The sequence below is a fragment of the Geotrypetes seraphini genome, chromosome 2 (assembly GCF_902459505.1).
Source record: "Geotrypetes seraphini chromosome 2, aGeoSer1.1, whole genome shotgun sequence".
NCBI classification, from domain to species: Eukaryota; Metazoa; Chordata; class Amphibia; order Gymnophiona; family Dermophiidae; genus Geotrypetes; species Geotrypetes seraphini.
In genome coordinates, this window is record NC_047085.1 from 58,445,911 (window position 1) to 58,468,173 (window position 22,263).

Sequence of the window (22,263 nt, forward strand, 5' to 3'; positions counted from 1 at the left end):
TTTTGATAAAAAAAATAAATGGTCACATTATCTTTGGGCCACTGTTGGAGCCCAAGGCCCAGTGAAAGAAAGGCTCTTGGGAGAATAATTGGTACTCAGAATCCTAGCAGAGGCTCCTGGGGAAATAATTGGTGCTCAGAATTCTAGCAGAGGCTCCTGGGAGTGCAATTGGTATTTGGGGCCTAGAAGAGGAGAAGAAGGCTTCTGAGAATTTGGAGCTCAGCTGAGAATATCCAGTAGCCACCAGTCCAGAGTGCTTCAGCAAGAGGTTGAGATCTTGGGAAAAGACTCCGAGAAGGAGTAAGAGGGGACTTAAGTTAGGGTTACCATATTTTTTGCCAGGAAACCCTGGACACAAGACCCTATCCTGGTCCACCAACAGCAACACCCTATTCCACCCCAGCTCTGCCCATTTCCACCTCCAGTCCCATCTAGTTCCGCCTCCTTCCCCACCTCGTTCCGCCCCAAGCCCCGTCCCCACAAAGCTCCACCCTATTCCACCCCAGCTCTGCCCATTTCCACCTCCAGTCCCATCTAGTTCTGCCTCCTTCCGCCTCAAGCCCCGTCCCCACAAAGCCTCCGCTCTTCTTCCGGATGAGCTCAAGCCGCGTCTGGAGAGCCTGGAGCTTGTGCGGATGTGTATGATGTCAGTGCTTTCCAAAATCCAGACAAATGCCGGGTTTTGGAAAGTCTGTCTGGGGGCCCGGCATGTCTGGGTATTCCTGGACGTCTGGTAAACCTAACCTAGATAATACTACCACTCATAAAATATAGTGGCATAGCAAATTTATTTTGTTGAAATTTATTAATGTACATCTATGATGTTAGTTATATGTTAATTATTGCTATTATCTATTGGTAGTTATTATTATGCTACCTTCATTTGCGTTTTGTTTTAATTGCATCAATTAGTTTCTTTTTCTAATGTTTTATATAACTACTAGCTGATGGCCCGGCGTTGCACGGGTATTTAATTATAGCAATAACACTGTAAATGGATTCAAATAAAGATACTTTATAGTGGTGAATGAAATTATTTTTGTACAGCTTTATAAAAAGTACAATATTCAAATTATAATGTGAAATATTTGACAAAATGAATACAATACAACTAACACAAAACTTGATTATAAACAACATTTTTAGTTTCACCTCCAGGAGCAAGAACATATAAATTCTTGGGTGAACCCACCCTTGAGCAAGCAACATAGAGTTGTCCATGGGAAAAACAGGGGGATCTTATATCCACTCCACAGTATGTAATAGTCTGTCCCTGTGATTTGTTGATTGTGATAAAGAATGCAAGTCTCACTGGAATTTGCAATCTCTTAAACGGAAAAGGAAGTTTTGGAATAAGTGGTATCCGTGGGATAAATACGGTTTCACCTTGTCCCTGTCCCGAACAAAAGTTTCAGTATTGATTTAAAAAACTAAATATGTGGAAACTCAGGTTGAAAAGAAACTCCATGCAGGTTTTTCCCGGTTCAGAATGGAACCTGTGTTCCTAGTTCAGCATATGTGAGTACTCATGTGATGTAATAACATTATGAACTGGGGTGCATGAAGGAAACAGTTACAAGCACAGTTAGAACATACAAACTCTATATGTATGGTGTCCGTGGTAGAATAGTAACGATGTCCCTAGTGGTTATAGTGTCATAAAAAGTGTTTTATAGTTGGAATTACTGTGAGAATGGCAGCTTTTTACATTTTTTCCATTGACATGAATGGGTGAAATCAGATTTTCTGTTTGTAGCTCTGCCCACGTGTGCAGGTGGGACGCGAGACCCCCAGAACATATCACCCCAGGTAGTGAGGGATCTGCATACCAAGTTTCGTTTAAATCGGGCAAGCCGTTTTTGCATTGGCAGCTTTTTACATTTTTTCCATTGACATGAATGGGTGAAATCTGATTTTCTGTTTGTAGCTCCGCCCACGTGTGCAGGTGGGCCGTGAGACCCCCAGAACATATCACCCCAGGTAGTGAGGGATCTGCATACCAAGTTTCGTTCAAATCGGGCAAGCCGTTTTTGCGTTGGCAGCTTTTTACATTTTTTCCATTGACATGAATGGGTGAAATCTGATTTTCTGTTTGTAGCTCCGCGCACGTGTGCAGGTGGGCCGCGAGACCCCCAGAACATATCACCCCAGGTAGTGAGGGATCTGCATACCAAGTTTCGTTCAAATCGGGCAAGCCGTTTTTGCGTTGGCAGCTTTTTACATTTTTTCCATTGACATGAATGGGTGAAATCTGATTTTCTGTTTGTAGCTCCGCCCACGTGTGCAGGTGGGCCGCGAGACCCCCAGAACATATCACCCCAGGTAGTGAGGGATCTGCATACCAAGTTTCGTTCAAATTGGTCAAGCCGTTTTTGCGTGATCGCGGCACATACACACACACATACATACACACATACATACCTCCGATTTTATATATATATAGATTATTGTATAGGACGATTGATGGTTCCTATGTATAATGTAATCTGTTATGATTTTTTTGTATTTATAAATTTTATATAATAAAACTTATTGAACTATCAAAATTTGCAACAATATAACTTTTAGAGCTTTTACTAAGAAAAAAAAAAAAGATAATAAAGGCAAGGAGAGTAACTGGGCTCAACAGCACTGTTTAAAAGTTGTTTAGTAGTTTGCTTATTGAACACCATTCACTCAGAAGATTTAATAAGTTGATTATCATGAATACTTCCATTGCAATTATTTTAATGCTTTCATAAAACATAAAGGATGTATGGTTCAGAAGAAAGAACCAGGAGAAAACAAAACCACAAATAGAAAGAGACCAAAATGGAATTGTCCAGATCAGAATGATGCGCACTAAAACATTGTCCTCCAATTCATCTGGTTATATGAAGATCTTTATTCCTCCAATATCACAATGATTATTCAGCGTCTCAATGATTCGACATGTACATGTTTCGGCCAACAGGCCTGCCTCAGGAGTCTTAAAAGTCACAAATGGTGGTTTTTGAAGTATACTGCCACCCAAATAGATTTAACCAAAATTCAATCTGAAAGGAGTGTCATATCTCTTGTAGTCCGACTATTGCCATCTACCACGTTCGGTGACACATCCTGTAAGCAGTCAGCCAGCGCTGGCTCCTCTCCTCCTTACCAGCATCTTGCGGCACACCTGGAATCTGCCGGGGTACACTAGTGTGCCCCAGCACACAGTTTACAATACATTGGTCTACCTCATGGATCAGTTGGCTACTCCACTTGCTTGCTGCTTTCTTATGAAGAACCATAATATCTGGAGCTGCCCTAGAGCCTGGTATCTACTGTCACTGTCACATCTTTGGGGGGTAGGTAGGGGATAGTGACCACTGGGGAATTAAGGGAGGTCATGTCTTTATCCTTTCTGTGGTTAAATGGTCAGTTAGGGCACCTTTTTTAGACTTGTGACTGAAACAAGTCTAGATAAGAACATTCTTCTTTTCTGCCCTGGACCTCATCTTTCTGTTCCATTATCACACACACACACACACAAAAAAAAAAATCCAGATTTAAATCCAACTAATCCCCACTCATAGAAACATGATGTAAGATAAAGGCCAAATGGCCCAAACAGTCTGCTCATCCACAGCATCCATTATCTCCCTAAGAGATTACACGTGCCTGTCTCATGCTTTCTTGAATTTAGACACAGTCTTTGCCTCCACCTCCTCTACCAGAAGACTATTCCATGCATCTACCACCCTTTCTGTAAAAAAAATAGTATTTTCTTAGATTACGCCTGTTTTTTTTAAAAAAATCTTTATTAATTTTCAATTCGAGAACAAAGTGCATGAAATTATATATACAGTTAATATCATAAACAGCATTTACATTTGATCAAAGAATACTATAAAATATATTTCCTCCCTCTCGACCTAAATTCGAGAACAAAGTGCATTAAATTATACATACAATTAATATCATAAACAGCACTTACATTCGATCAAAGAATACTACAAAATATATTTCCCCTCCTCCCTCCCACCCTCCCTGGATGTGCAAATCAAATAGGAAATAAAGGAATTATATAACTAATCAGAGTTAACAAAATTCATCAATGGACCCCATGTTATTTTAAATATTTTATTATGACCCAATATTTCTTATTTTTTTTTTATAATTCTTTATTAATTTTCAAAACTTCAACAGTGCAATATGACAATATTTCTGACTTCATTTTTTCATATCTATAACATAGACGTAGAGTTTCCCACCCAAAGGAAAAATTAAGCCTGTCCCAGTTTTTCCAATTCTTGGTAATCATCTCCTGTCATAATGATAAGAAGCCTGCTTTTATACTTGTCTAATGGAGGTTTAACTTTCAACAATTATTAGATTACTCCTGAGCCTATCACCTCTTAACTTCATCCTATGCTCTCTCATTTCAGAACTTCCTTTCAAATGAAAGAGGCTCGCCTCATGTATATTTATGCCATGTAGGTACTTAAAAGTCTCTATCATATCTCCCCTCTCCCACTCAAAACATGCTTCCAACAGATCCCCTTGTTATTTAGACACACTCAATGAAAAACGTCCCGATTCTTCGTTTTCAAAAATCCCAGTTTAGACATTTTGGCAAGAAAATGTCATCTGCTGCTCGGTGCCGCTTTTGAGACATTTTTTCTCTTGAAAATGAGCTCCATGGTTCTTTCTAGATAGCAGGTGTGAGTAGTGGACTGTTTTGCCTTCAGAGGCTTGCAAAGAGATCTCTCATCCTCAATAAATGTTCATAGAAAAATATGATGTAGTTTGGGTTGATGAGGAGGACAGGAGGGAATTGCTAACCTAAGCTTAGCCTACTCAGTCTGGAAGCCAAACCTTTTGGAAGTAAAAACTCACAATGTAAGGAAAAAAAAGCCATTTATTAAAAATGCATTCACCAATAACAAGTAAGGCAACCTCAAGCAATTTGCATGGTAATTATAGGTAGACCCAGCCAGAATCTGGAAGCAATTATTGCCAATGCTGGCTAGAAATGCAAACTCAAGTGTGAAGCCACAACAAGAAACACTTAGAATGATCTGTGTTCAATAAAAAGAGAGAGTATGTAGAATAATTTTTTATTTTCTAGCTATAACAAAGTTCTAATGTGACTTCTCGGGTATGATGCCTTGCTTTGTTCACTAAGGGAATGACAGAATTTCAAAATGAACAATGAAAGGCAACTAAGTTGATTAAGAGAATTAAATTTATACTATACAGTACTGAGAAAGATTAGAACAGCTAACAATGTTTATCTAGGACAGAAGGAAGCAAACAAGCCATCCAACTGCTGTTTAGAAATCCCTGGAAGTTTGATATATGGAAGAAATAGTCAAGGGGCTGTATTTATAAAACTAGTCCAAAGAAATGCTTGAGCAGTTGTCCAAGCTGTATGCTTCTCTGAGTTATTTATGCATGTCATTTTTTTTTCATGTTAAGTGTACCCTTTCTAAATTCAAACAGAACAATATGTAAAAAGCTGATCATGAACACATGGGGAGAAAGGGCATGCTGAAGGCATTTCTGTTCATTTAGAGAGAAGCTGCATATCTGTGGTCACATCAAGGAGCCAAATAAATTCAGAGGGGAAAGCTTTTGCTACTTTGTAGGTGACACCAAAATCTGCAATAGACCATGGGCATTGGAACGGGGAAGGCCACAGGGGTCATAGCCTACCCCAAAACTATTAGCAGGGGATCCAAACAATTGGTAGGATGAAATTGGTAGGAAGACAATTCGTAGGATACCACGATTGGTAGGATGACAATTGGTAGGAAAACCCTAGGAATTGTCTTCCTATCTATTACAGGTCCTTATCTATTCATGCCCTATCTATTCATGGCCCTCTCCCAAGGGTTTTTTTTTGTACCTCTCCGTGTAGGCCTACTGTGTCGGAATGTGAGATCCTTAAAGTCATTTATTATGAACTCCTCCAAACCTTTCAACCTCCTATATCATGCTAGGTTTGCACTGGATGGTCAGCTGAGGAGCACATGAGGGGGTAAGGGCCCTGGGCTGAGCCCTCTATGGTACATCTAGGGCTGGGGAATTATAGGGGCTCATATGTCAGGGAGAAATTTGGTGAAAAGCAAAATACCCAAGAGATGACAAGGTGATTCCCTGAAGGTCCTCTGGGCTTCCTACTCAGGGCATTTGATTTCTATGCTGATGATGTGCAATTTCCAATCGGTGCTTGGGGAGATGTGTTAGCATCCCAGTTGAGTTTTATGTAAGAGGTTGGTAGATGGATGAGTATGCATGGTTTAGTTTTAAATGTGGGGAAAACTGAGATTACGATTGTTGGAAATGTGATGGAAGGTATGTGGCATTGAAAGTGATTCACTTTTTTGAGATAAGGAGTTGTTCATATGATTTGAAACCATTTCTTGTGCTTTCTCTATCGCGGATCCACGGTTGTAGAATAGCTTACAAGGGGCTGTATTTAAGTACAACAGTTCAAGAATACTTTGAAAACAAATTAGTTCATTGAAGCATTCTCATGTATGTAAGTTTAGTTTGCATTACTACTATATCTTATGCCAGCCAAGGTGTAGGTTAATTTTTATTGTGAATGTTTTATTGTAAGCCACTTTGGTTCAAGTAGCATATAAATGATTTAAATAAATCAATCAATTGAAACCTATTTTGTCACTGTTAGGAATGTATTGCAGAGTATGGTTTGGGCACTGCTGAATCATTGCAGGTACTCCATAGCTCTGCAGCAAGATTGTTGGATGGGCTCTCTCACTTTGAGCACATTTTTTTTCCAGTTTTGAAACAACTTTACTGGTCGCCCTTCCAGTTTCAGATACAGTATAAGGTACTGACACTTATTCATCCAAGAAGTTTGTTGATGTTGTTCAATGTGGGAGGACAGTCTGGCATGCGTTATGCCAGTATGAGGCAGTCAGACCTTTTTGTGGCCAGCTCAGCAATGCGGAATGTGCTGCCAGGCTACTTACATTTGTCTGCCAGTAGATGATGTTTTCAAAAAACCACTGAAGACGTACTTTTTTGTGCAGGCCTTTTTCTGAATAACTGTATGGAGTAGACTGGTGATGCTTTTTGAGAGCAAAGTATATCAAATTCAGAGTGTAGCCGAAGGTATGTTTTTTTGTTGTTTTCTTGTGTGATTGTATTGTTTTTAATTTCACTATAAATGTATTTTTGTAAACTGCGTAGTGGATGATACATAAATAAGAATCTTCAGCAATATAGAATAATGTTATAATAGTCATAATAGTTCACTAATTGTCATTTGGCAAATCATAATGCATTTCTTATATAACCTTTGAAGTCTCCAGAACAAGGGTGTTTTCGTTCTCTTCCTTCCTCCCTTTTGACAAGCTTCCGAAGGCTGGAACTTTCTTCATTAGGTCAGGTGAGGAAGAAGATTCTAGCCTTCAAAAGTTAGTCATAAAATAAATTGCCAGTCCAATAAAAAAAAGGTTATCATTGCCCTTTCCCCTTTATTTTATTTCTGTTAACTTTTAAAGTTGACGAACACGGCAACAACATTACTTTATCCAATTGTTTTGTTACTTCTGGCCATACCATAGTTTCTGATACTCACCTTGTCTATTCTCTTCTGTTTGCTAGATGTGCTCTACAGGATTCTCATATCAACATCTCCAAAAATTATGTTTCAGTTTTAGTTAGTGTGTTAACTGCAATAATATTTTTCCCTTATAAACTGCAGAATTGCTTTGGGTTCCCTTTGAATAGTTTATTTAGGCAAATTCTGTTGTTACATTCTCCAAGATTACTATGAACTGAATAAAGTGTGGAAAAATTGACCATTCTTGTGAAATGTAAATAAATTTGACCTTGGCAAAGTAACTTTAGAGAAACTTCAAACAGCCTGATTTTTGAAAGCCTTAGGGCTCCTTTTACGAAGGCGCTAGGCCTCCTCTTGAGCAGGTGGTAGTTTTTCGTCTAGCACGCGCTATAGCGCGTGCTAATCTGGTGCGTGCACTAAAAACGCTAGCGCACTTTTGTAAAAGGAGCCCTTAATAAATGGGACATGGAGCTCTGGAAGCAGACTTTATCAAGATCATGCATAGGAATGCTTATGAATTCTCGAGTGGTTTTAAACATTTTGTTCTGATGGGGAAAATTCCATAAATGGGCTCCTAATTTAAGCAGACTGTGGATCTATTCTATGATGGTTCCTATGCCTACAATTGCCATTATATAATATTAGCTTAAGTCAGCACAAGGTCACCTACATTTAGGTCTAGATTCTGTAAACGGCGCCTAAATCATCCAGTGCCTAGAAAAATGGTGCCAGATTCATGTCAATCACGCTTAGGCATCATTCACTGCATTGATTTTTTTAAAAAATCTGTGTCCTGATTGGTCTGTTAGAAAGCCATAGGACACCAATCACAATCTACAGTTGGGATTTTATAAAAGGTGCCTAACTCGGTAGATGCCTGGGAAAATGGCGCCTAAGAACATAAGAATTGCCGCTGCTGGGTCAGACCAGTGGTCCATCGTGCCCAGCAGTCCGCTGACATCTCACCTGCGTATGTTCTGGTTCAGCAGGAACTTAGCCAACCTTTTCTTGAATCCCTGAAGGGCGTTTGCCCCTATAACAGCCTCCGGAAGAGCGTTCCAGATTTCCACCACTCTCTGGGTGAAGAAGAACTTCCTTACGTTTGTACAGAATCTATCCCTCTCGCTCTCTCCACCTTGGAGAGGGTGAACAATCTCTCTTCCTCTACCAAGTCTATCCCCTTCAATATCTTGAATGTCTCGATCATGTCCCCTCTCAGTCTCCTCTTTTTAAGGGAAAAGAGGCCCAGTTTCTCTAGCCTCTCATTGTACGGCAACTCCTCCAGCCCCTTAACCATTTTTGTCGCTCTTCTCTGGACCCTGGACCTACCACTTGTCATTCAAAGTTAGGTGATGTTTATAGAATTGCATCTACTGGCAGCTGACTCGAGTTAGGTGTCTGCAACTTAAGCGCTGGTATATTAGGACTTATCAAAGTTCCAAAACCAGTACATTTTACAAAATTCTTATAAATTTCCAGTTTTTGAGGCAGGTAGGAAATGTGTATTAAAATTGAAATAAAATATCTTGGGCACCAATGAGCTAATTTTATAGCACAGCATCGGTACAAATATTGAAAAAGGCATCTGTGGTGGTAATTCAGTAACAAGCTGCGTAGATTGAAGTGGCAAGAACGTGCATAAACGCTGCTTTTCAAGTCATGTGTGTGCATGTGTTGATAATACATGGTTCTGGAAATGAAATCACCAATGTTCGATGGCGTGCACCTTGCAGGTGGGTGTGCACACAGATGGAGGCTGGGGGCGGGGCTCACATTTATGCGTATAACATCACAAAATACTATCATGTATGCCCATTGTATAACAACTCAGATGCTAGAATTTACCCTCAGTTCTATGGCTAATATAAGTGATCATACCTAAGATACAGTAATGTTTTTCACCTATTATGCTTGTATTCTATAAAGGTAGGAAGTGGCTCAGAGGAAGTGCATGCAAACAGCATATGAAAACCTAAAACTTAAATGCTTGAAAATATTTTTGTAATGAGGGAAGGTATCACTGTAAACTAGTACTGTCCTAGCACTTTGAGAATGACAAATCTGTGCTGAAGATCGACCGCACTGTCACTGCTAGATCATATCATTTTGCCAAGCTATATAATTCATTTTGCTTCACCTCAGTATGTGAAATAGAAACATGATTACATTACATTACATTAGGGATTTCTATTCCGCCATTACCTTGCAGTTCAAGGTGGATTACAAAAGAATTATCCAAGATGTATTACAACAAGAACTTACAAAAAAAAAAAAAATTGGTCATTTTCAAAAAGAGTAAGAAATGGGTAAGGTTATTTGTTTGGCTTTAGTGAGAGGTGGAGTTTGAGACTTGCGGTATTATTTCTTTTTTCAGAGTTTTCTTGACGAGTATGGTCTTTATTTCTTTTCTAAAAGTCTTGTAGTCGAGGGATGCCGTCAGTAGATTGGCGATTTGGTTGTCTAGTTTGGCTGCTTGAGTGGCCAGGATGATGACAGATCAAGGCCAAATGACCCATCTAGTCTGTCCATCTGCAGTAACCATTAAGTCTTCCTCTCTCTAAGAGATCCCACGTGCCTATCCCACACCTTCTTTAATTCAGACACAGTCCCTATCTCCACCACTTCTTCCGGGAGACTTCCATGCAAGAAGTGATGTCACCATGGAAAAAATATATAATCTCTACACCATTCCTCTAAACCACCACCCGCCTGAAAATGACTCAAAAAGGTGCTTAAATAGCCCCAAAAGTAAATATATATAGTTCATAAAGCATAGCAAAATATAATGCTTATCTGCGTCTTAAGCCAGCCTAAATCGGCAAAGATTCTCTCAACGGTAAATACCGACATTTCCAAGTAGGACCCCGTTTCAAACTCTTCTTCAGGGATTATAGTGCATCTGATTATCTCTCTCGACTCTGTCATTTTTGTATTCTGTTGGGTATTGTGGATGCCACTTGAGCTTTACACTTTAGTGCTTAAGGCGCTTGAGAAATGGAAACCCTTTATCTAACAGGAAAGACGGCACGGGAAAGGTTCACGGTAGCATTTCACACACTGAGGTGGAGCAAAATGATGTGATCTAGTGGTGACAGTGAGGCCAATCTTTGTCATTCTCAAAGTGCCAGGACAGAACTAGTTTTCACTGATACCTCCCTTCATTACAAAAAATATTTTCAAACATTTAGGTTTTCATATACTGTTTGCACACACTTCCTCTGAACTAACTCCTACCATTATTAGTGGGAGTTTGGTTACCTGTGTATTGGACTTATATTTTTCTCCCTCATTCCTAGTTTTTTTGTAAGGGATTTATTCTATAAATAACAATAGGGGTCATATTCTATATACGATGCCTCAAATATCAGCACCAAAGAGGACAGTGCTTAGTGTGGTTCTATAAAACATCTCCAAAGTTATGTGCAGTTTATAGAATCACATTTAGCGCCTGTACGCATGAATAATGTTATAGCACAGTCATTTTGGCAAATGAAAACCAGACCTAACTACCTGTACCTAAGCTGTGCACAGATTGGGTGTATTCTATAACAGTGCACCTAACTTTTAGGAATGCCCACGACCTGCCCATGCACCCCACCTGATCACATCCCCATTTGAGATCTGCACACTAAAATTTAGGCACACAAATTTATAGACTATGCTTGGAAAGTTGTACTGTATATGCAAATTCTAATTAGTGTCAGTTATATATTAAACTATTAAGTTGCACGCACAGATCGGCAATGCACACAATGGATGGGGAAACTATTGTAAAAGTTCCTGAGTGTTATTAAATTTCCAAGTGGGACCTGTATGATACAAGGAGAAATTGCTTAAGCAGTTTACACAGTAGACATTTGCAATAGAGAAATTTTAAGTGATTTTAAGAGAAATATTTTAATAACCAATGTTGCACTTTAATTGAGGATGTGTTAATGATTTTTAAATGATAGTTTGACATGTTAAATACACTTTAAGGGCTCCTTTTACAAAGGTACGCTAGTGTTTTTAGCGCACGCACCGGATTAGCGCGCGCTATAGTGCGCGCTAGCTGAAAAAGTATCGCCTGCTCAAGAGGAGGCATAGCGGCTAGGTGCGTGTGGAATTTTAGCGCCCGTTAAGGCCCTAACGCACCTTTGTAAAAGGAGCCCTAAATTTATGGAAAGCACTTTGAAGTGAATGTATGAAAAGTGTTGGGCGATAAATATTTCATTTATTAGGAATTGGTGTTTGTGAAATGGTGTTCCTCTATCTGATGTATACTGAGACTCACACGATCCAGAGACTTTTGCAAAAGTTTTTATACTACTGCAGTGCGTTTGGGGAGGAAGTGTACCTTGACTCGGGGGAAATTTTACTCGCTACCGCTGCTGTTACCTCAGCTAATTAGCTTGTACACTGGGTCAGGGAGCTGCAGGTGTTTTCATAAAGACAGGTGCATTTTGACAGAATTTCCCACCACATTTCTGCACATTTTTAAACACTGTTTTCTGTCTGTAAAATATGCTTTTCAAACAGAAAAAAAAATGTTATAAAATTTCCCTCAAGTGCCTACAGACTGGTGTTATGGGATAGTAAACAGGGCAGTTGCCCTGGGCCCCCCAAGCCTGCCTCATTCAGAAGGAGACATAGCTTGCAGGCAGGCCAAGTTACTGGGTGTCAGGTCAAAAGCGCACTGGGACAAAGGCGCGAGCAGACAACTTAGCGCAGCGTGGAGGTGCGCGCCAAAGAAAAAGACTGTTTTTAGGGGCTACGACGGGGGGGTGGGGGGGCCCACTTTACTTTATACAGATTGCGCCATGTTGTGGGGGTTTGAGGGGTTGTAACCCCCCACAATTTAGTGAAAACTTAACTTTTTCCCTATTTTTAGGGAAAAAGTTACGTTTTCACTAAAATGTGGGGGGTTACAACCTCCAAACCCCCCACAACGCCGCTGCGATCTGTATTAAGTAAAGTGGGGGGGGGCTCCCCAACAAAACCCCCGTCGCAGCCCCTAAAAACAGTCTTTTTCTTCGGCGCGCACCTCCGTCTTGCGCTCAGTTGTCGGCGCGCGCCTTTGTCTTCCGCGTTACTGTCTATGAACCAGTTACTGCTCTGGGCACCATAATATCTAACGCCAACAAACGTTTAGTAAATCAATGGTTTTATGGTTTCTCCTATAGCTTATTAGAGAATAAAATCCTGGAAATGGAAGATAGACACAAGGAAGAACTGGACACCATAAAGGAGGAGAAAGAGAGCCTGCAAACTTTAGTCTCACGCCAAAGCTATATCATTCAAGAGCTGGAGAAACAGCTGAACAAAGCAACAAACAACAACACCATCTTACAGAAACAGCAATTAGAGCTGATGGATACAGTTCACAACCTGGTTAGCCTGTGTTCCAAAGAAGGAGGTAAGGGCTATGAAGTTTCTTTTTTTATCAAAGAGTGGTACAGATGATTTTTTAACCCTGATCTGCCTGATAATAATTTAGCCAGCTACCGAGCAGTTAAATTGCTTAGTCAGAGCTAGCCACTAATGTTCAGCGATATGTAACCGTCTAAATGCCGCTGAATATCATGGTTACCAAACACGTGGCCTAGCTCCTTCTTTCCGGGATTTAGTTTCCTTAACGATTGGTAGACAGGGTCATATACATGGAAATCAATTCTGTTTACAATTTCCATTGCCTAAATCAATTAAGCTATTCCGTCAACTTACAACCTCTTTTACAAAGCTGCGCTTGTTTTAATGATCAAGCTCCGACTATTTGGAATAAATTTCCTCTCACTGTTAGATCAGAAACTAATTATTTAGTTTTTAGAAAGCTTTTAAAAACAGTTTTATTCAATAAATTTATGAACTGATTGCTTTTATGATTTTTTTTCAATATTTCCTGTTAATCAGGTTTGTTTCCAGTCATCTGCTTTATTGTAATCCACCTGGAACTCGTAAGGGCTATGGCGGAATATATAAAGCTTTGTAATGTAATGCAACACAAAGACAGCTATCTCGGGGGGTGTTTCAGGGTTGTGGTCAGTATATGACCACTTAAGTGAATATCAACTCAAGTAGGTATATGGTAGCCAGCCTAAGAGTTGGCAGATATTGAAAGACAAAGCCCACATTGGTCCAGGAATAACGTCGGGGGCAGTGAGCAAAACGATGGCTGAGTTTTTGGCCCCCTTATTTATATCTGGACACTCTTTTTCTGCAGTCTGAAAAACGTACTTCCCATCAAAATTTGCACAACCACAGTATACACACTGTTTTGCAAAAATCTGAAAACACGGCTTTTTAAGAAATCTCTACTAGGGCTCCAAAGAGACTCAGACTAACAAGTCACCCGAAACAAAGATAATGTTAATGGTCATCTACTATTTATGATATATTACCTCAGACTTTATGTATAATTTGGTAACTTTGTGTAGCATATATAATTCTTTGTAATATATTTAGCTCTATACAAAATTCTGTGTAACAATATGTTGCATGTAGCCCACCAAGAACTATGCACATACGCACCCTAGATTTAGAGTAGGAAAATGAGAAAAATAACACCCAGCATTGCTATGTCATGCGCCCCCTGCTTTTCCCCGCTGCTCAAGCACCCCCTCCATATACCTCTTAAAATGTTCACCGGCATGAACAGCATTTTCCTCCTCCTGCTCTCACTGGCCTTGGCTCCCTTCTGATGTCATGTCCTGGTCTTGCAACCAGGAAGTGACATCAGAAGGGAGCCGAGGATTGCCTGAGCAGGAGGTAGAAGATCTGCTTGCGCCGGCGAACATTTCAAGAGGTACGCAGGAGGGCAGGGAGGAGGAGAGGCCCTGGCGCCCCCACCAAGACAATGCCCAGGGCAGTCCACCCCCTGCCCCCTTACTATGCCACTGGTTTTACTGCGCCTTGATTTACACAGGAGTCAAGAACCTCTGGTATCTCAGAACCATAGGTTGCTAACTCCCATGTTATTCTAATATTCAGTAATAGGATCTGGTGCCCAGGTGCCAAAATAGTTGTACAATGTTTTTCAAGATTGTTTAGAAATTCCATGTTAATATAGGGACGTTGGATCATCTGTTGTTCTATTGTCCATTGATACTTCATTTATGGAAGTCAATTTGGGGACAAATCAATGTTATACTTGGGTTATCGATACCAATGACATATGAAGCCTTAATTTGTGGTACTCTATTACATATTAAACCTTCTTTGGATCGACATAAAAGCCGGCTTTTCTTGATAATGACGGGAATAGCCATCCAGATGGTTACACGTAACTGGAAGAGTTATGATCGACTGAATTACACTTTCTGGTGGGCAAACCTATGTTCCAGTTACAAGTATGAAAGAATGAACGCGGAATGTTTGGGATATAGTAACGCATTCAAAATGGTGTGGAGCCCATTGACTGCATTTATTGAGTCACAATAATTGTCATGTACCTTTCCTTTAATTTGACTTCCATACACATCCAGGGTGGGTGGGTGGGTGGGAATGTATTATTGTTTGCTATACTTAATTATCTATATTATTGAAATTAAATATGTACTTCTTCTTCTATAAATTATGGGGAGGAGGGGGGGAGAAAATGATTGTTTTTTTTAATTGTTTGTGTATTTAAAATGCGTTCTGTGTAGTGTTTATGTTTAAATTCATTGTATGGCACTGTTAACATGTGAAAATTAATAAAGATTTATTTAAAAAAAAAAAAATGTTTAGAAATGCCCATTAAGCCAAGTCAAATGTTTTCTGACTTTTGTAACAGTTAACATCCTTGTAAAGTGACATACAGTCCAACAGTTTAAGTTGTGACAAGGTAATGCTGTCTAAAGATCCAAGGTTTAGCAGGCCATTGAGAGTGCATGAGAAGGATTTCCCCAAGTACAATACAGGAAGTCTGAACTTACCCTTATGAATTTCTCTCTTATTTGTTTTGCAGTTTTACTAAAGAATGGAAAAAAAGAAGACGAGAAATCATTCAGAGACTGTGGGGATCTTTATCAAGCTGGTTTTAACAAAAGTGGGGTCTACACTATTTATATTAATAATGTGTCAGAGCCTAAGAAGGTAAAGGAATTCAAAACTGTTTGATATTTGAGTGTTGTTAATTAATTGTACAGCTCATTGCACAAAACACTCAGAAGGTGTAAGACTGATTGTCTTTGGTAGTAGGGTTGCCAGATTTCCTCTTTAAGAAACAGAGGACACCTGGCCCCGCCCCATTTTGCCCCAGCCCCACCCCATTCCACGTCCAGCTCTGCCTCACTCCACCCCCAAGCCCCGTCCTAACACAAACCTCCAGTCTCCTTCTCCGAGCTTGGGGCCGCGTCTTGAGAGCCTCTGTGCATGTGTGGACATCAGTGCGATGATGTCACACGCATGCATATGATGTCATTGTATCAATTTCATCACAACAGTGACATGCACAGAGGGCCTCCAGATGTGGCTCCGAGCTCAGGGACTTCCAAAACCCAGACAAACTGCCAGGTTTTGTAAATCTCTCTGGGTAACATGCTAAAACATTAATGTGATAAATAAAAATGACTCCTTTTTAATAGTTCTGTTTTGGATTGCCTGACCACTGTTCGCTCTTTGAACAGTTTAATCTTCCCAGAACTCAAACATCCATAGTTCTAAGAAAGTAGAGGAGAGTGTGGTGCAGTGGTTAAAGCTACAGCCTCAGCACTCTGGGGTTGTGGGTTCAAACCCATGCTGCTCCTTGTGACCCTGGGCAAGTCACTTAATCCCCCCATTGCCCCAGGTACATTAGATAATTGTGAGCCCACCAGGACAGACAGGGAAAAATGCTTGAGTACCTGAATAAACTCATGTAAATCGTTCTGAGCTCTCCTGGGAGAACGGTATAGAAAATTGAATAAATAAATAAAACATTATAATAAAACGTTACAGGAATAATTTAGAACTGGAGGAATATATACCTCAAACCTAAATTAGATACCTGTTTACTTAATGTAGTACTGTTTTGCAGTTACTGTGTTGTTAATGTGTGATAAATGCAAAACCTCTACTTTTGCTGTTGGGGATATCCATATTGTCTAGCCATTTGGCTAACGCAAAGAGAAGTTCCTTACCACGTTAACTGCATTACCAATAAAGCAATATAGTTAGCTGCATCTATGGATGTGATGTTAACAGATAGGCCAGGATTCTCTATACAGCACTATCGGCAGCTGCCTAAAAAGTGGCCACCGATTGCGTGTCAATCATATGATGGCGCCGTGCAGAGAATCTCGTTTCTGGGAAAGATAGGCCCCGGAAATGTAGGCCAGGGTTTCCCAGACCTACATTTCTGGAGCCTATCTTTGTCATGAATCGCGCCTATAAAGAGGTGCACCTAAATTCTAGTGCGCTAATCTGAAAAGAGGAGCAAGGGCGGGTCATGGTCATTCCAGTGAGTTGTGCGCACTGTTGGAAAATGCGCCTGATCTGCACCGTTAGGAGCAGGGAATTACACCAGGTTTCAGTTGGCATTAATTCTCGGGTATAAATCTTTGCCACAGATCCCCCGTGCTAAGTATTTTCTTTAAATAGCAACCAAATGCTGTCTATAGAATTGCAGTTAGCGTGCATTTTTTTTTTTTTTTTTTTTTTTCAGCACCATATATAGAACTTACCTCATTTAGAGCCCGTTTGACAAAGCCACAGTAAGCCCCAGCACAGCAAAGCCACAGTAAGCCCAGCACAGCAAATGCAACAAAGCCCATAGGAATAATTGTGATGTGAATTGTATACCGCTTATATATCTAAGCAGTTTTCATCAAATAATGATTAGGTACTTTTAAGTGTTTCTCTATCTGTCCTATAACTACGGTACCGAGGGCAATGGAGGGTTAAGTGACATACCCAGAGTCACAAGGAACAATGTGAAACTGAATCCCACTATTTTATACAACACATGTTTAAACAGAGAGGAAAAGGATCTCAGAAACCTGCTTGATTATCAGAAATGAACCTAAGGCCCTCTTTTACAAAGGCGCGCTGAGCGTCTTAGCGTGGATTTAGCGCACACTAAATCAATGCGTGCGCTAACCACTAACGCGTCCATAGGATAACATGAACGTCTTAGCATTTGGTGTGCGCTAAAAAGCTTACCGCACCTTTGTAAAAGAGGGGGGGTAAGTCAAGACTTAAATAGTTTCACGTTTCTATTATTGATCTTGAAAAACCTCTCTCTATTGATTATGCCTATTAACTGCATCCCATATTCCTGTACTTTTTTAAACAATTTTTTTTTAAGAACATAAGAATTGCCACTGCTGGGTCAGACCAGTGGTCCGTCATGCCCAGCAGTCCGCTCCCACGGTGGCCCTTAGGTCAAAGATCAGTGCCCTAACTGAGTCTAGCCTTACCTGCGTACGTTCTGGCTCAGCAGGAACTTGTCTAACTTTGCCTTGAATCCCTGGAAGGTGTTTTCCCCTATAACTGCCTCTGGAAGAGCGTTCTAGTTTTTTTTTTTTACCACTCTCTGGCTGTAGAAGAACTTCCTTACATTTGTACGGAATCTATCCCCTTTCAACTTTAGAGAGTGTCCTCTCGTTCTCCCTACCTTAGAGAGGGTGAACAACCTGTCTTTATCTACTAAGTCTAGTCCCTTCAGTATCTTGAATGTTTCGATCATGTCCTCTCTGTCTCCTCTTTTCAAGGAAGAAGAGGACCAGTTTCTCTAATCTCTCACTGTATGGCAACTCCTCCAGCCCCTTTTAATATGATGAATTTTATCATAACCAAATAATGGTAAAATAAATTATTTGAATATAAATCCAAATCAGCCCACGCTTATCTCAAATAAGTATAAAATATTGGGATTCGATTTGACATTGTGAAGTTTTCAGTTTTATCCCATGTACACACAGTTATTTTATTTGATATACAGCCATTTTTAATTTAAAAAAATTAGGTGAAATCAAAGCGGTTTACAAAAAATAAAAGCAATGGGCAGTAATTAAAATCGATAAAAACAAACGAAGGAAATAAATATAGACAAGTTAACTAATCTGGACACAAGTAGGCAAACAAGGGCGGGAAAGGTTTACAATATCATAAGGAAAAAACAAACAGGGTAAGAACAAGAGGAGGGTAGGTTAAAATGCAGAAAGAAAGAAGAAATAAAGAAAGAATGTACCATCTGTTTGGTTACATAGGGCTCCTTTTACAAAGGTGCACTAGCGTTTTTAGCGCACGCACCGAATTAGCGCGCGCTATAGCGCACACTACCCCGAAAAGCTACCACCTGCAGAGGCTGTAGCGGCTAGCGCACGTGGCATTTTAGCGCGCGCTATTCCACGCATTAAGGCCCTAACTGCTAGAGACGAAGCATGACGTATTGACTCTGGCAGCCGGTTCATAGACAAGTCGGCGAAAGACAAAGGCGCGCGCCAACAACTGAGCGCAAGACAGAGGCGCGCGCCAAAGAAAATTACAGTTTTTAGGGGCTCCGACGGGGTTTTTGTTGGGGAGCCCCCCCAGTTTACTTAATAGAGATCACGCCGGCGTTGAGGGGGGTTTGGGGGGTTGTAACCCTCCACATTTTACAGTAAACTTAACTTTTTCCCTAAAAACAGGGAAAAAGTGAAGTTTTCAATAAAATGTGGGGGGTTACAACCCCCCACAACGCGGCGCGATCTCTATTAAGTAAAGTGGGGGGTTCCCCCCATACCCCCCCCCCCCGTTGGAGCCGTAAAAACAGTAATTTTCTGCGGCGCGCACCTCCGCACTGCGCTCAATTGTCTGCGCGCGCCTTTGTCCCGGCGCGCTTTTGACCTGACACCCTGGCAGCCTGTTCCAGGCATTCGGTTCAGCTAGAACGAAGGGACAGAGTCTGGAGTTGACGGTGGAGGAGAAGGGTACCTTTGTAAAAGGAGCCCATAGTATTAAACTCTCAACCTTAAGGTGCTGAGGTAGCAGCTCTAACCACCAGGCCACAAACTGCTACTATGACTTTTAAAAGGGGCCCTAAGTGTTGGTGCATATTAATTGACAGATTACTAGCTAACACGGTTTAATAAATAGGCCTCTTAATGAGGGATATTCCTGGACAGATACAAAATCCACATAAACTGTTTACAAATGAACTATCTAATAGTTACTGTATTTTCACTCATATACCGCGCACCCGTGTAAAACACGCACACGTGTATAGCGCGAGGGGAACAGAAATTTATGTAATAAAATTTTAATATAGCTCGCACACGCATATACCACGCATGCTAAAACCTCCTCCCGCCTACTCCGAACCGGCATCCTCCCCCCCGCTCGCGTCACCCCTCCTCCCCCTCTGATCCGAGATAATCTGATCCGGCATTCCCCCTGCGAACCGGCATCCTTCCCCCCCCGCTCGCGTCACCCCCCCCCTCCCTCGCGATCCTACATCCACCCAGCACCCCAAAGACAACTCTTACCCGATTGGGCACTGGCCCTAGCACCAACGCACAGCATGTGTCAGTGCCAGTGCCCGAAGATCCTCCCTCGTTGGGTTGGGCTGGGCTGGGCAGTGCAAGAGAGATCCTCCTTCTTCCTGTGCCGGGCTGGACTAGGCTTTGAACATTTGCGTATGCTCAAAGCCTTCTGGTCTCGCTCTCTCCGAGATCTCGGAGAGAGCGAGACCAGAAGGCTTTGAGCATGCGCAAATGCTCAAAGCCTAGTCCAGCCCGGCACAGGAAGAAGGAGGATCTCTCTCGCACCGCCCAGCACAGCCCAGCCCAGCCCAACCCAACGAGGGAGGATCTTCGGGCACTGGCACATCCTGTGCATTGGTGCTGGTGCCGGTGCCCAATCTGGTAAGAGTTGTCTTTGCGGTGCTGGGGGGGATGTAGGATCACGGGGGAGGGGGGGTGACGCGAGCAGGGGGGGGGGAGGGAGGATGCCGGTTCGCAGGGGGAATGCCGGATCAGAATGAAAAAAAAATTTGTACAACGCACTCACACGTATAACGCGCATGCTTATGCACGGTTTGTAAAATCGTGTATAACGTGCGCGTTATATGCTGAAAATACGGTAATCTGCAGTTCTGGGCTGAAGATATTGTGTTTTTCCATTGTACATAGAATGGACTCCATGAGCGTTCAATTTCACCTGCTTTCAATTTAATCCCCTTGAGGTTTTTGTTATATCTGAATAAAGATCAGCATATGTCTTGTATTTTTCATTCAAAACAGAATTGTAGAAAGTTTAATAAAGGGCAAACCTCTCATAATTAAAAGATTTGGTTTTAAATTGAGGTCTCGATTCTATATATGCTGCCTAAAAAAAAACCTCACTGAGCACTATTCCATAAACAGCACAAAGTTAGGTATGATTTATAGAATAGAACTTACACTGGGAACCATGCCTAATTTTAGGTGCATCCATTTGCACCAACTAAAACTTGGTGGAAATCAATTGCACCTAAATTAGGCACAAATCTCCCTTGTTCTATAACTATGTGTGTAAATCCAAGGAACGTCCCAGTCTGCCCACGACCCTCCCCTTTCTTCCCCCCTTTTTAACTCACATAAAAACAGGATGAATAGGCAACAAATGCTGCCTCAATGTCTCCTTTAACAATCAGAGCTATGGGTCCCTGCTCCCTAACCAATTGCATCTCCTGATCAAAGGACACATATTGCACTAAACAGAAATCCAGATCAATAAATGCATTCACCCCATGACCAGCTGGGAAAGACAGATTGTGAATGTGTCCTGCAAATCTTCCCAATTGAAGCTCCTTCCAGATCTTGTCTCGAACGATATCTCTATGTACCATGACTGAAGCAGCATTCCTACTTCTATGAGCTTAGGGAGGACTGCAGAATAGGATAACAAATCCCAATGAAAAAACATTCCACAAAAATTGAGCCATTACCGTACATTGAATATTCAATAGAGCTTGCAATCTAATAAGGACAGACAGATAGGACGTCTTAGGGTTGTGGGGCACATGGGAAAATGAAGAAAGAGGTGAATTGTTGGGCATAGGGAGGGAGAGAGAAATATTGGGCATGGTGGTGTAAATTCATAATTTGTTTAGAGGGATATAAAACTAACCAAATAAAAAATTTCTGGCAGAAGGAATGATACAGTGATTTAAGAGTTGAAAGCAGTTTCAAAAAAGTGGACTTTTTATTTATTTTAAAACTAGTATTTTAGCCCGTTACATTAACGGGTGCTAGAATATATGTCTGTCTGTCTTTATTTCTGTCTCTCTCTTTTCCTCCCGCTGTCTTTCTTTCTGTCTGTCTCTCTCCCTGGCCCCCTTTGTCTGTCTGTCTTTCTGTGTCTCTCCCTGCCCCTGTGTCTTTCTTCTTTTCTTTCTGTCTCCCTTCCTCCCGCTGTCTGTCTTTCTTTCTATCTAGCTGTCTCTCTCCCTGCCTCCTATGCAGCAGCATTTCTCTCTCCCCAAGATTGAATTTTGGCAACTTTGTTTTTAGACTACCCTTAGGCTAACGGCTCCCTTAGTTACTTTGAGAAGTTTATTTTTATTTTAAAAGCCGCCTTCGCTGCTCCTCTCTAAATCCCCGCCTGCATCGGAAGCCTTCTCCGACGTAGGTGTGGCTCGAGAGAGGAGCCTTTGTCTGTTGAAAATCATCTGTTCTGCCAAAAAACAAAAATGTGCAGCCACCCCTAGCATGGCTTACTTTAGGTTTCTTCCCCCTCCCCCGTTGCCGAGTCGCTGTTAATATTCAGATACCATCTCTCTGTCTCGCAGCGGGTTTGCCATC

General features: G+C 41.2%; 1 protein-coding gene across 5 annotated transcripts in view; it reads left to right on the forward strand.

Annotated features, from left to right (window-relative positions):
* The window catches only part of ANGPT1 (angiopoietin 1), a 493,112-nt gene that overhangs the window by 341,189 nt on the left and 129,660 nt on the right, over nt 1–22,263 (forward strand). For all 5 annotated transcript variants that reach the window (XM_033934816.1, XM_033934815.1, XM_033934817.1 and 2 more), the window contains 2 exons: nt 12,724–12,956; nt 15,486–15,613. In XM_033934816.1, the coding sequence (XP_033790707.1) occupies nt 12,724–12,956; nt 15,486–15,613 (361 nt within the window). The remainder of the gene's footprint in view (nt 1–12,723; nt 12,957–15,485; nt 15,614–22,263) is intronic.